General features: G+C 49.1%; 1 protein-coding gene across 5 annotated transcripts in view; it reads left to right on the forward strand.

Annotated features, from left to right (window-relative positions):
* EPB41L4B (erythrocyte membrane protein band 4.1 like 4B) overlaps positions 1 to 12,921 on the forward strand; it is a 123,726-nt gene that overhangs the window by 36,038 nt on the left and 74,767 nt on the right. For all 5 annotated transcript variants that reach the window (XM_046021784.1, XM_046021786.1, XM_046021785.1 and 2 more), the window contains exons 3-5: positions 9,865 to 9,907; positions 10,737 to 10,815; positions 12,748 to 12,792. In XM_046021784.1, coding sequence (XP_045877740.1) covers positions 9,865 to 9,907; positions 10,737 to 10,815; positions 12,748 to 12,792 — 167 coding nt within the window. The remainder of the gene's footprint in view (positions 1 to 9,864; positions 9,908 to 10,736; positions 10,816 to 12,747; positions 12,793 to 12,921) is intronic.

The raw sequence follows: 12,921 nt of genomic DNA on the forward strand, positions 1-12,921 counted from the left end.
AGGACTTCCCTTGCTTTGCCTGAGACAGAACCGTCCACGGCGGGGGTGCCAGAGGGAGTGAACCTTGATGGGGCTCAGCACTGCTCTTTTCTTTTTTTTTTTTTTAAATATTTTATTTATTTGACAGAGAGAAATCACAACTAGGCAGAGAGGCAGGCAGAGAGAGAGGAGGAAGCAGGCTCCCTGCGGAGCAGAGAGCCTGATGTGGGGCTCGATCCCAGGACCCTGGGATCATGACCCGAGCCGAAGGCAGAGGCTTTAACCCACTGAGCCACCCAGGTGCCCCAGCACTGCTCTTTTCAAAAGCATGAATGACTTCAGAGTCTCCTGCTGCCACGAAATCTAACATTGGGTTTCAAAGGCAATTTATTCCACAATCAAAACATGTTTGTTGAGGTGGGTGGGGGGATGGGTAAAATAAAGGGGATTAAGACTATATGTATTGTGGTGAACTCTGAGAAATGTATAGAATTGTTGAATCATTATATTGTCTGCCCGAAACTATTACCATACTGTATGTTAATTGAGTAAAAAAAAATGTATATTATGAGGAATATTTGAGAAGCAGGGCGGGAGGTTGTCGGGGGGTAGGGAGGGAAAAAATGAAACAAGGTGGGATTGGAAGGGAGACAAACCATAAGAGATTCTTAATCTCAGGAAACAAACTGAGGGTTGCTGGAGGGGAGAGGGTGGGAGAGATGGGGTGGCTGGGTGACAGACACAGGGGAGGGTGTATGCTATGGTGAGTGCTGTGAATTGTGTGAGACTGATGAATCACAGACCTATACCCCTGAAGCCAGTAATACATTATACATTAATAAGAAAATTTACTGATTATCAGTTATGCACTGAGCCCTGTTTTAAGTACCGTAGATAAAGCAGTGAGCACGTATATGACAGATGGTGGTAAGTGTTAAGAAAAATAAAGCAGAGTGAGGGGAGAGACAGACTGAGTAAGGGGCGGTGCTGTTTTAGACTGTATGAAAGGGGGCGTTCCCTGATAGGAGATGTCTGAGCATCTGTGGCTAAGCCTTTCTCCCTAAAGACACTTCCTCAGATACTCCCTGGTGGGTCACATGGGACAGTTAAGGCTAAGATTCTCAAAATTGCTGCCTAGAGGTTGGGTCCTGAGAACGTCTGTGTGATGCGGAGTCCCGAGATGATGCCACGGAGGCCAGACTTTGTTCATCCTCCTGGCTGCACACCTTTTGGGCAGATGCCCCCTCTGTTCCCACCAGACACCCCTCAGGACTTCTTGTCTGCTGACAGCCCATCCCCTTACCTCCCTGACTGTTGCCTCAGGCATTCCAGCTGTGGCCTTGAGTTAGTGGTCCGGATTCCTTCTCCATGTCCTAACTGTAGACTCATATGTAGACTCATCCCCGCCCAGTGGGACCCTGGACAGGGGCAGACCAGCCTTCCTCTTTCTGCCCCCTGCCCAGTTCTGCTATCTTCCAGGTTGGGCCACTTGGTGCCCTGCCTTCTGACCTCACAGGTGGTCTCAGCCTTTCTTTTTCACTGGGCAGCATGGGAATTCAAGTTGCCCATCCTTCTAAATATCCTGGACACTGTTTCCTCGCGCTGAAACTTCACTTGGGCAAACCTCACCCACATTCACTTGGGTCCCATCACCACCCGATCGCCCCAAGAGCTGGAATTCTGTCCTTCCCATTCCATGATAACTTCCCTTGGTTCCATCTTTCCAGTTCCTCTGCACCTGGCCTTGGACCTTAACAATCACCTCCTGCCTCGTTCTCCCCTCTCTCGACCTGGTGGAGCCTTAGCCATCTCGCCTCCTATATCCTCACTTGCCTTTTGATGCTCCTGCCCCCGTCACTGCCCCATAGCCTCTTCTCAACACACAGGCCCACCTGTTTCCTCCGCTGGGTCTCCCAGGCAGGCAGGCGTTGCTGGAGAGGCACAGGCTGTGCCTTCTGGCAGCAGCACAGGTCACAGATCACAGATGCAACAAAGTCAAAGCCCCTGAGCTACTCTTGGAGCCTTATTAGCCCCTCTTGGACTCGGTTCCCCTGGTTCCCCTTTGAAATCCTGACCACAGCCCTGTAGTCCAGTTCCTGCAACAGTTCTGTTCGTGCACTTGGGCTTGCCTCTTGCTGAGAAGACTGAAGTCATTTAGCTAAAACCCTTTGAGTTTTCTTACCCTGCACGTCAAAGTTTCTCTTTCTCTCTGCCTCTCCTTTTTACCGTTTGGTTTTATGGAAACATACGTGTTACTCCCTAGACTGGGGCATCACAGTTCCATTTCCAGTTGCTTCCTGAGTGCCAGATTTCGATTGCTCCTCTCTGTCTCCAGTATCCTCCAGCTCTCCTATCATCTGACACTCGTCAGCCCTCCACTTCCCAGAAACGCTTCTGTGTGTCTTCATGCACGTGGTATTTTGGGCTTCAGAAGTTTGGACTGTGACTCTGACCTAGACCTTGTTCCTGGCTCTGCCCATGACTCAACTGGGCGCTTTTGATGAGCCACATTTTCTCCCTTGTCCTCAGTTTTTTTCATCTGTAAAATGGGGTTCCCAGACCTGTTCCTGAGAGCTCCTCCAGTTCTCGTGTTCTGAAGGGGAGGCAGTCGTGTCTGCCCCGCATGGCTTCTCGTGTCCTTGTTTCTGCCATTAGAGCCGTGTGCCTGCTGCCCTGGTGCTGTGTCCTCATCCCTAGGTGGCCCCTCTCCAGCCACTCGGATTCCCAGAGAGCCAAGGATGGGACTCTATTACGAAAGACCCAGCCATGTTCCTCTGCTCACTGGGCTGCCAGGTGTTCCCATCGGCCAGCGCCCTGGCACAGACTCGGCAGGATCCAGGCGTCCTTTCAAGGCCAGACACCTGCAGACGCTCAGACTCTACAGGCTCTCATGTCTTTCCAGCTTCCAGCTCTGAGCGTGACGTGCTTTTCTTCCCCCACAAAGCAAGTGCAGGGTCCTCATCTCCCTGACTTTGAGGGTCCAAGGATGTACAGTAGATCCCTTCTCATTAGTCTGACTTCTAGGCTGGGCTCCTGACAGGCTGGATTCTGGTGAGGCCTGCACTTATCTGTACTCCTACGCTCGTGAGTTCCCCTCCTGGCATGCCCTTTCTCGCCCCGTGTAAACTTCTGGCTGTCCTTCAAGACCCTCTCAAACGACAGCTCTTCCTTCATGCAGCGTGTCCGGACGTCCCGGGCTTCTCCTGCTCTCTGGAAACCTTTGAGCTGTTTTGCCTTCTGTGGCAGTTGGCTCCTCTGGCCTGGGGCTCGTTATCTGTGTATATAAACAGACCTTTCTGCTTCGATCCGACACTTAAGACTGTTTCTTCCTGGGGCGCCTGGGTGGCTCAGTGGATTAAGCCGCTGCCTTCGGCTCAGGTCATGATCTCAGGGTCCTGGGATCGAGTCCCACATTGGGCTCTCTGCTCCGCAAGGAGCCTGCTTCCTCCTCTCTCTCCGCCTGCCTCTCTGCCTACTTGTGATCTCTCTGTCAAATGAATAAATAAAATCTTAAAAAAAAAAAAAAAAAAAAAAGACTGTTTCTTCCTGGTGACTCTTGCTGACCAGGCACATCACCCACAACCTCAGTCTTCAGCCCCAGAAGGGACCTTAGCAGCCATTTGTCGATTGTTTCTGTCTTCTTGATAGTGAAATGAAAGCCTCAGACTCCGACAGGGCCCTCGGTGAGGGCTCAGACTCAAACCCAGGTTTTACGACCTCATGGCTAGGTGCTCTTCTCAGTACACTAGACTTGCGAGCCTGTTTTCCTAACCGTAAAGTAGAGGCAGTAACGTGTGTGTCACAGGGACGTTGAGGGGCTCGTGAGTTAGGAGGAAGCGTTTTGAAATATAACGTGGCTGTGGGTCTCCGTTCTAACTAGGCAAGCTGAAGGAGGACCGAAGGTCACCACCGGAGGTGACGCACTTAGGCTAGCTGGAACCTACAAGGCCACCTTGCCTATGAGAGAAACATTAGCGATTTAGGTGATCCCTCTGGGACTGTTCCCAGGTCGTTTATTTTGTGGGCGCCTGGGACAAACGAAGCAATTGATGGCAGGTGTAATAGATGGGGGCCAGGCAGGGAACAGTCTGCTTGGCCATTGGCTTATGGCCTTGAGTGGCTCCTGTGGGAAATGGCATCCCCACCCCGCCCCTGCATGCAGATCCCAGAGGGCTGGCAGTGGCAGGATTTGGCACAGCTCTCTGCATACCCAGCGTCTCTCCCCAGCTCCCTGCAAAGAGCCAAGCCTGGTTACCATAGTGCGCTGCCCGGCCCTGAAGCAAGGTCAAAGTCTATTGGCATTGCCTATTTTTAGCAGTTGAGGCTGGGGCCTCCTGTTTCCCTTTTCCATATCAAGGCAGCAGCCCATTCTGTAGATCTCACCTTTGCAGAGCTCAAAGCAGGGGTAAGGGCTCTATTTTTATAGAGGAGAGCTTTCTTCTGCCAGAGGAGGCTCTGGCCTCCACCCACCCAGCTTTCTTACAGACTGATCAGATAGCCGCTGTTTCCTGAGTTCCCACTTTGGTGAGCTCTGAGCCAGGCACCAACCGAAAGGCGTTGCAAATAATTCTTTAACCTTCATCATCTGGAAAACTAGCTATAGAGCAGATCCATTTTATAGATGATGAAGCTGAGGCTCACTAGGAATCTTGTAAAGGTCAAAGTGAGGGACGGAGGCGGGATGTAAAACCTGGTTTCATTCCAAAGGGCAGCTCTTTCCAGTGGGCTCTACTGGTTCCATTACACATGGTAGCATCTCAGCCACACACATCCACGTGCATGCGCCCGCACGAAGGACACGGTTAGGCACTGGCCATTCAGCAGACTTTGCCTTGGAGCTTCTTCACTGTCTCTTTGGCCCAGAAGTAATCAGGACCCTGTTCGGGCCTGCCGCATTTTGGTGGGGGAGATGCACCAGCCCAGTGGAATACAGGGGTATGTGTCTTCACTCTGGGAGCCCGGAGGAGAACCACCTGAGTATCAGTGATGAGTTGAGCAAGGCATCAGAGGGAAGAGGGGTACAGGGATTTGGGGCACCAGTAACAATAGCCCCACCAAGCAGGAGCCTCCTTCCGGGTCATGCAGGCAGAGCACTCTAGAGGGCCAGTGTGGCCATTGTAAGTCCCTTCCAAAGTCCCTCCCAACATGAAAAAGGAGCATTTTATGGTGGTACGCTTTGCAGCAAGGGACCCAGAACAGGTGATTTGGACCTTTGTCTCTAGACTCATGGGATGTTTCTCCTCTGGTTTTTGCAGCCTAGAATTGGGTGGATGGGTAGTAAGAGGTCCAGGGCTGCGACGTGAGGTTGACACGGATTTGGTGGCTACCGGGAGGGTCAGTGGGGTTTGGTGGCTGCCGGGGAGGGTCAGTGGGTGCTGGAGGGATGTTGCAGCTTTGCTCTGACGATCGCGTGGAATACCATCACACGTGCCCCTTATGCGGACACTGCTGAGCCTTCCAGCTGTCTCAGGTGTGCCTGGAGGGCAGTGTTGTCGGGATGCTATTGCTGTGAGAGACAGGCAAGCCTTCCGTTTCAGTGGTTCGTCATAGTCTCCATGGCCACTGAGCTGATCCTTCAGACAGCTCAGTGCCCAGATGAGGAAACAGTCCAAGGGGCCTGCCCATGGCCACACACCAGGTGGGCGGCAGAGCTGGGACTCGAACTCTCATCTTCTGCCTCCTCCTATTTTAGTCCAAAGGAGTGGGAAACAGCTCAAGAAATGCCACCGGCCTCCCAGCAGCCTGAGTCTGAAGGCTGGCAGAAGGAGGGTTTTCCTGCCCACGTGCAAATATTGATGCTAGCTGGAAAGCTATTGATAGAGGGGTCTCTAAAGTTGATTTAGATGTATCCCTAAGGAAATCTCGCATAGCTGGTAGACGTGAGGTTACGGGGCTTCCTGCGGATGAGAAGGAGCGATCCCTCTGTAGGCGGGGAAGGCACTCTATCCAGATCTCTGTGTGCTCACCAGACCGGAAGCTCGCCACATCGCCTTTTAAGTTTTTGCGGAGGCTTTGCTACAAGGGTGGGATTGATTAAATCATTGGCATTGGCGAGTGATTCAAGCTCCCCGCCCCCACTCTTCCTCCTCCCGGTCCCCAGGGGTCAGAGGTAAGCTTAGTCACAGGTTAGTTCCCCTGGTTACCAGCCCCCATCCTCAGGCGCTTTCTGAAAGTCGCCTCAATTGACAGAAACTCAGGTGTGGTTGAAAGGGATTTGTTATGACTGTCAGGACACCTTTATTGCTCTTACACTGTAGAAAATTCCAAGGCTTTTAAGAGCTCTGTGCCAGAAACTAAGACCAAATATATATTTCTTATTATAAATCCCATCACACACAGTAAGCGCCAGAAGTGTCCTTTCCCTTCTTTCTCTTTTCATCCCTTGGATGTGATCATCTCTCCACATTCCTTCCAGCTCCGATTTAAACGCAAACTAGACACCCTCTGTAAGCGGAGAAACTCTACAGGTACTGGGCAACCGGCGATGAGCTCTGGCACTCACACGTGATGGGGAGGGCTCAGGGGGTGTTCAGGCGGGTTTTAGACCCTTTCCGCCCCCCGAGCTTGTCTTGGCCATCACAGTTCAAGGGCTTCTGTGCAGATTTCGGACAGCTCAGTTCTACAGCCAGCCTTCTCCACGTCATGGTTCCAGAACTGATGTACTGTCAGATGGGCTTTGCCAGATCATTTCCCATCTTGGTTTATGGAAAGGATTTTGCCAGATTGACTTGGATGAGATGTTCAGATCAGAAACCACCTTTCTAACACCTGTTAGAGGGTTTGAGTTACATGTCATGCCCTGTGAACTTAGAAATGCCCTCGTCTATCCCCAGTGACTGGTTTAATGGTCTCTTAAGAGGGCTGGAGTCATTTGCCTTGGCCTCTGCCGACAGGCAGTGTGGCTTTATTTAGCTGAACATCTGAGACCGGTCCCACTGCTGCTGAATGCAGGCCTCTGAGCCTGGTGCAAGGATATGATTTACCAAAGGCCACGCTGAGCCATAGTGCCCGGATATTCATCATGAGGTGATCTTGTGGGATAAAATACAAGTAGTCAGAGTCTGGTCAGCTCCTATAGCTAAGAAGAAAGTCAGGTCATTTTGAACTGGTTGGATACAAGATAGGTTTTATCATCTCTTGTTCTAAGATTATGGCTGGATTTCTTACCGCTTCTGATGCAGGCAAGCAAACCTGATCTGAATCCTCCTGATAGGGCCAAGGAGCTTTTAAAATGAAACTGTTTCTGATGACTTTCCCAGCTTAGTGGGCCGAAGACTTCTCACGGGCCTCCATCCTGGTACGTCCTGCTTCGGGCAGGGCCCCGTGGCCGGGCAGGAAGGATGGAGGCCAGCCCCACATGGATCAGGGAGCTGCTTACCCACCATGGCCAGAGGAAAAAGCAGGCTGCTGTCCCGTAGGAGCACTAGCCATGAACTGTCAGTTAACACCAACCATAGACATCTGGCCAGTAAACCCTGAATTGTCTATGCCTTGTGAGATTCACAACGGTTTTCAGAAGGGGTTGCGGATGTATCAAGATCCCCAAGATCGGTAGGCTATATCCCTGGGTCAGAGGAGGATGTGGGAAGACTTCAGCACTAAATATTTAATGGGCACACGGGGAGCCTTTAAGAAACAGTAATGCTCTGAGACTCTGTTTAATGGACCTTGCGTGGGACCGGGTAGTCGGGACTGCAGTGCACTACCAGGGTGGAAATCCATCGCCACGGGAACAACACAGGTCCGACTTGAATCGAGAGCATAGTCTGAACGCGGAGGGAGGGGAACAGGGGCCTTAACGGGTTCTATTCCAGATAGAAGGGGACTCGAAGGGAGAAAGTGGGACAAACCCCTTGAAGCTCTGAGCCTCTGGGTCTAATGAGATTAGAAGGCTGGTCGTGGTGAGAACTGTCTTTGCGTGGTAACAGTACATTCATTTCAAAGTGAGGGGAAGGAGGTTAGTCCTAGCGGTTGGTCTGACACTTTGGCAGGAAAGTAAATAGACGTTTATCAAGTCTGTATCTGTCCTCCTCCCAGAGGCTAAGGTCCGAGGTTTTCTGCTTGGTTGAGGGCAGCAGTGATACGGCATTCTGATGGGGCGAACTGATCTTCAAAACCTGCCTGCTAAGCAAACCACGGAATGAACAATGAGAGGGACAGTCTGGCTCATGCCTTGAAGCTCGTATTCTCATTAAAAGTAAAAAATGATGCAGAAAAGTAAAAAAGAAAAAAAGTAAACAGCACCCACAGCCCCACATCCCTGTCTTTAAATCCTTCTGGACATATCTTGATAGAAAATCATAATTTTATATAAATGGGGTCCTGGGTTTTGTTTTTTTTTTTCCTTTTCATCAGGTGTTGAGCTGTGGGTCTCTTGCCATGTGGATAAAGAGGTCGCATCAGTTTGAAAGACTGAAGAGTGTTTCACCACACGGACGAGCCATTTTTTTGGCTCCTCCTTTGTTGATAGACATTTAGGTCATTTCCAATTCATCGCTATTAACGGCAAGAGCAAGCAGCCTGCACTTGCCCCATCCTGCCGCACGCGGATCTTCCCTCATCACGCGGTTGCTGAGCCGGAGGGCGGAGATGGCAGAAGCCCACATCCTCCCCTCGTACCGCTCACAGCGGATTGTGTTCTAAGTCACCTGTTTGTTCTTGTGTTTCCTTGTTCCCCTCCTCCCACACAGTCACAATGGGCTCTGTGGTGAGGGGTAGAGTATGCCGCACTCCTTCAGTCCCACCCTCCCTTGTGATTAGAATGTGCAGAGCCAAGATTGCTCCTGAGACAGGAATACAGTCCCTAACCTGCCTCTGGTTCCCAGGAGCTGGGGAGAGACCCACTCTGGCTGGGTCGCTCCAGACGTTACCGTCACAGGCATGTTTCAGTACGTGGCCAGTTCCTCTTTGCCTCCTTAAAAAAAAAAAAAAAAAAAAAAAAATATATATATATATATATATATATACATATATATATATATATCTATATATCTCAAGCCTGTATTTATTTCTCAAGAATCTGATAGGGGTCTGGCAGGTGCCATGCTCTGTGCCTGGCAGGAGACCTGGGAAGAAGGATTAAAAGCTCACGTCCCTGCCCTCCAGGGCTTGGGATCGCTTGGAGGGGCTCCCAGAGTAAGGGTCCTAAGTACTGTTTTCCCTGGGAGTTAAGCTGCTGAGGCTCCTCAGGATAGCACAGTATCAACCACTTAGACATGATAGAGGAATTTGCATACGAGGGAAATGGTTTTATGACTTGCTGGGGTTTCTGGGACGCAGGTGTTCTTTCTGATGAAAATGACGGGAAGTTGAAATGTCCTCATTGACCAGAGCAAAATTATCTCCAGCAAATAAATCTCTGCCTGTCTTCCCAGCTTCCTTGGGGGTCCTTTTCCAGGCAAAAGAATAAAGGGGTCATGAATTTGGGTTTTCTAATTTTAGCATTTACACCGACAGAGCTTCAAGACCCACGTGTGGTCAGAGGCTCCCGGCAGTGTGGCTGGTAGTCTTTCCTGGGCTAATGGCGACTTGGGAGAAAATGGAGTGTATCTCGAGAAATTTAGAAGGAAAAGCCGGTCGACACTCCACTGACCAGAAAGGGCCTCCACGGATCAATTAGTTAAAAGGTTTAAAGTTCTTTTAGGTGCCTCTTTGAAAAGTTAACGCTCGCATGAAAAAATGTATTGTACCTAAGCATAGATTTTTTTTTTTTTTTCCTTTTAATAACCATCCCACACAGCTTGCTGATCCCCAGCCTGAGAACCCTGATCTGGTCTGATCCCTGGTTTCATGGGTAGAATGACTGAAGTTGATAGAGGAGGGTAAATGCGGGCTGTGTCGTCTCGCTGATGAACTTTTCCTAAAGAAACCTTTTCTCTCTTTCAGCACTGGCTGGATCATTCCAAACCCATAAAAAAGCAGATGAAAAGTAAGTAAGCAGAATTTAGCGTACTCACTTCTTTCTTTGATCAGGGAGTAAAACTCCTTTGCCAATGTTTTGAGGTATTGTGTTTTCCTCAGGACTTGGGAGCGTTTTAAAATAGATTCCGTTTTAAGTGGACGAGTTCTCATTTCTTAAGGCTGGCCAAATGTTAGAGTTTAATATTTGGATAAGGGTTTTTGGTAGATATTAAAAAACAGACTATGCTCTCCTTTGAAATCAGGCACCCTTGCCAGTGAGAACTGATTCATATGCTCTTCAGAAGCATGACTTTATGCCTATTACACTCATTTGCTAATGAGTTATTAGAGGATGGGAAGGCTGGCGTTCTGACAGTCCGGTACAACTCTCCGATTTAACAGGCGTGGCAAGCCCTTGTCTTCAGGGTTGTGTATGTGTGGGTCATTTTAAAACATGTAGTACTTTCCGATGTCCCCACCGTATTTTTAGGTTACAGAACTCTTGATGTGTATGTGTCCGTTTCCTTTAGCCCATTTCATTGTAAGAAGTCAGTATGTTTGGAATATCTTGGCAATTGGGTGAACGTAAAATGTCAGCTCTTAGTAATCCATCTAGATGGTTAGGGTTTATTCCAGAAGGAGTTACTCGCTGCGCCGTCCCTGTCAGCGCGGAAGCACATTTTAGTTTTCCAGACTGGAGGATTGACACGAACTCACTAGCTTTCTCTGCCCCATTGCGCCCTCCCCGGTGTAACGGTGAGTGTACAACTAGATTTAACGTGTTTTTTCTTTTATCCGTTCTCTGATCTTCAAAACCGGGGGAAAACGTCTTCAACCTTCCATCTCCATATGTTCAGTTGGACCTTCTTATGCGTTGCACTTTCGAGTTAAATATTACTCTTCGGAACCAAACAACCTTCGTGAAGAGTTTACAAGGTAGGACAACATGCAGGACGAGGTTCCCCTCTTTCCTGGAACACTTGCCTTGCAACTTAGGGGTTCCCTGTGTTGTGGGTCTGCCTCCTCCTCTGTCTATGGGCTTTCAGTTCCGAGCAAGACTTATTCGTACTCTCCCTGTGCTTGTCTGTGTTCTGTTGAAAATCTGCCCTTTGCTTAATTTGAACTTTTTCTTAGCGAATCAGAGTTAAAAGATTTTATTTTCTTGTCACATTTCTGTTTTGTTGGGCTGTGTGTAAACTGGTGAGTCGTTCTAGGGTACTTTGTTTTCGTCTAGGTACAAAAAGGCTTCCCTTTTGGTCGCCTTACCAAGGGAAAACCAGGTGTTGGTGAAGAGCATTTCTTAGTCCCAGATTGCCATCTTATTTTTTTAAGGGGCTGCACAGTGTTCCCTCGATTGCTCCGATATCAAAGTTGTTGGAACCCCTTCATGTTATCTTTCAGCCCCGCTGGATTTCTTTTGAGCTGTGCCCGCCTATGCCTGTCTCTTAGACTTCAGAAACAGTGTTGAAGCAAAAGAGACTTTAAAAACATTTTAAGTATGGAATTTCCCTCCACTTACCCTTCTGGCAGCAAGACTCTCTACCCAGCCTTCCGCTGCTTTAGATGTCCCTCTTTGTCATTTGTGTGATTGACGTAGTGGTGACATGTCAGCTCATGGTGGTGGCCATTAGCCTGGAGATGACCCCCCAAGGAATACTTTTAAAGACTGCTTGTCCTCATTCTCCACCCTGGAGAGGCCTACTGGCTTTCCGTAGCTAGGTTTTCCTGTAGAAATTGGAAGTTCTGGCCATGTCAGCCCTGTGTTCTCTTTGATGTAAGTACTCAGCTCAATGGTGGCAAAGCAGCTGTCGGAAGCAGGAACGTTCTGGAATGTACTAGAACCTTCAGCTCCCCCATCCTTTGATTTCTGGGTCACCCACATGCTCCTAGATCCATTCCAACAGAGAGTGACTGTCTGCATTGTTTTCCAAGTTCAAACAAATTATTCTCGAGTTCCTCTTCAGAGTCCTTTACAAAACATGCTGCTTCTAGCCATCATCAAAGCCGGTGATTCTTAACCAGGGTTGTGTGAATCAGAAACACCTAGGACGCTTTTGAGCAAATCAGATTCCTGGGGACCACTCTTGCATGTAAGACTGATTCCATAGGTATGGGGCAGAGCGTGGGTAGCTTTGGCTTTTACAAAGCACTATAAGTGGTTCTGATGCCCACATCCTCCCGGTTTAAAAAAAAAACCACTTAGTTAAGCCAAGACACTTAATTTTTTTTTTTTTTTTTTTTTACTTAGGTGAACTCCACTTGTGTTATTTGCTGCTTTACTCTCCCCATTTTTCGTTACCCCATAACCCCCTGCAGCCCAAATCCGGGATTTTTGGGGTGTGTGTGTGTGTGTACACGAAATTATTTTTTGAAAGACAGAGTCTGCAGTTAACCTGCATCAGGAAAAAAGCCTCAAGCAGTTGCTAACTACTGGCAGCTATAAACTTTCTGATACAAGCAGCTGCACCCTTCCCGGAATGTGCTGGTGGGACTGGCTGAGGGCCACTTCCGGGGACTCCGCCCTGTCTGTCTGATTGGACACGCGCATGCCTGTATGTGAGCTCTCCTCTTCTCGAGCACCTCCGGTGCTGCCCAGGTCGTCACTGGACTGTGCCGTGTTCCATGTTTCATCCTCTGAGTATCTTGCAAATCCTATACACGCGCTCACCTGCCTAGCTAGGTTCTGGGAGGCCTTACCTGGAGACTCAAGAGGAGATGCTTCCACCAAAAGTTCTCATTTGATTTGGACTCCTTTTTACAATGCGGAATCGTGGGCTGTGTCGAGGGTGGGATTTGTGATGGGCAGTTGGGGATTGGAAACGGCTGGGAAAGAGGGACCCTCTGTTGACTTTTGTGTATGTTTATCAGGTACCTGTTTGTTTTACAACTCAGGCATGACATTCTTTCAGGAAAGTAAGTATGTTTTTGTTCTCACCCTTAAAGCAGGATAGATCGTAGTAGATTTCTAAATCGCTGTTGTTGTTGTTTTAATTCTTCTACCCTTGTTCCCTTTTCAAAATTCAAAACAAGTACACCAGGCAT

Source organism: Meles meles, chromosome 11, assembly GCF_922984935.1.
Source record: "Meles meles chromosome 11, mMelMel3.1 paternal haplotype, whole genome shotgun sequence".
Lineage (NCBI taxonomy): Eukaryota > Metazoa > Chordata > Mammalia > Carnivora > Mustelidae > Meles > Meles meles.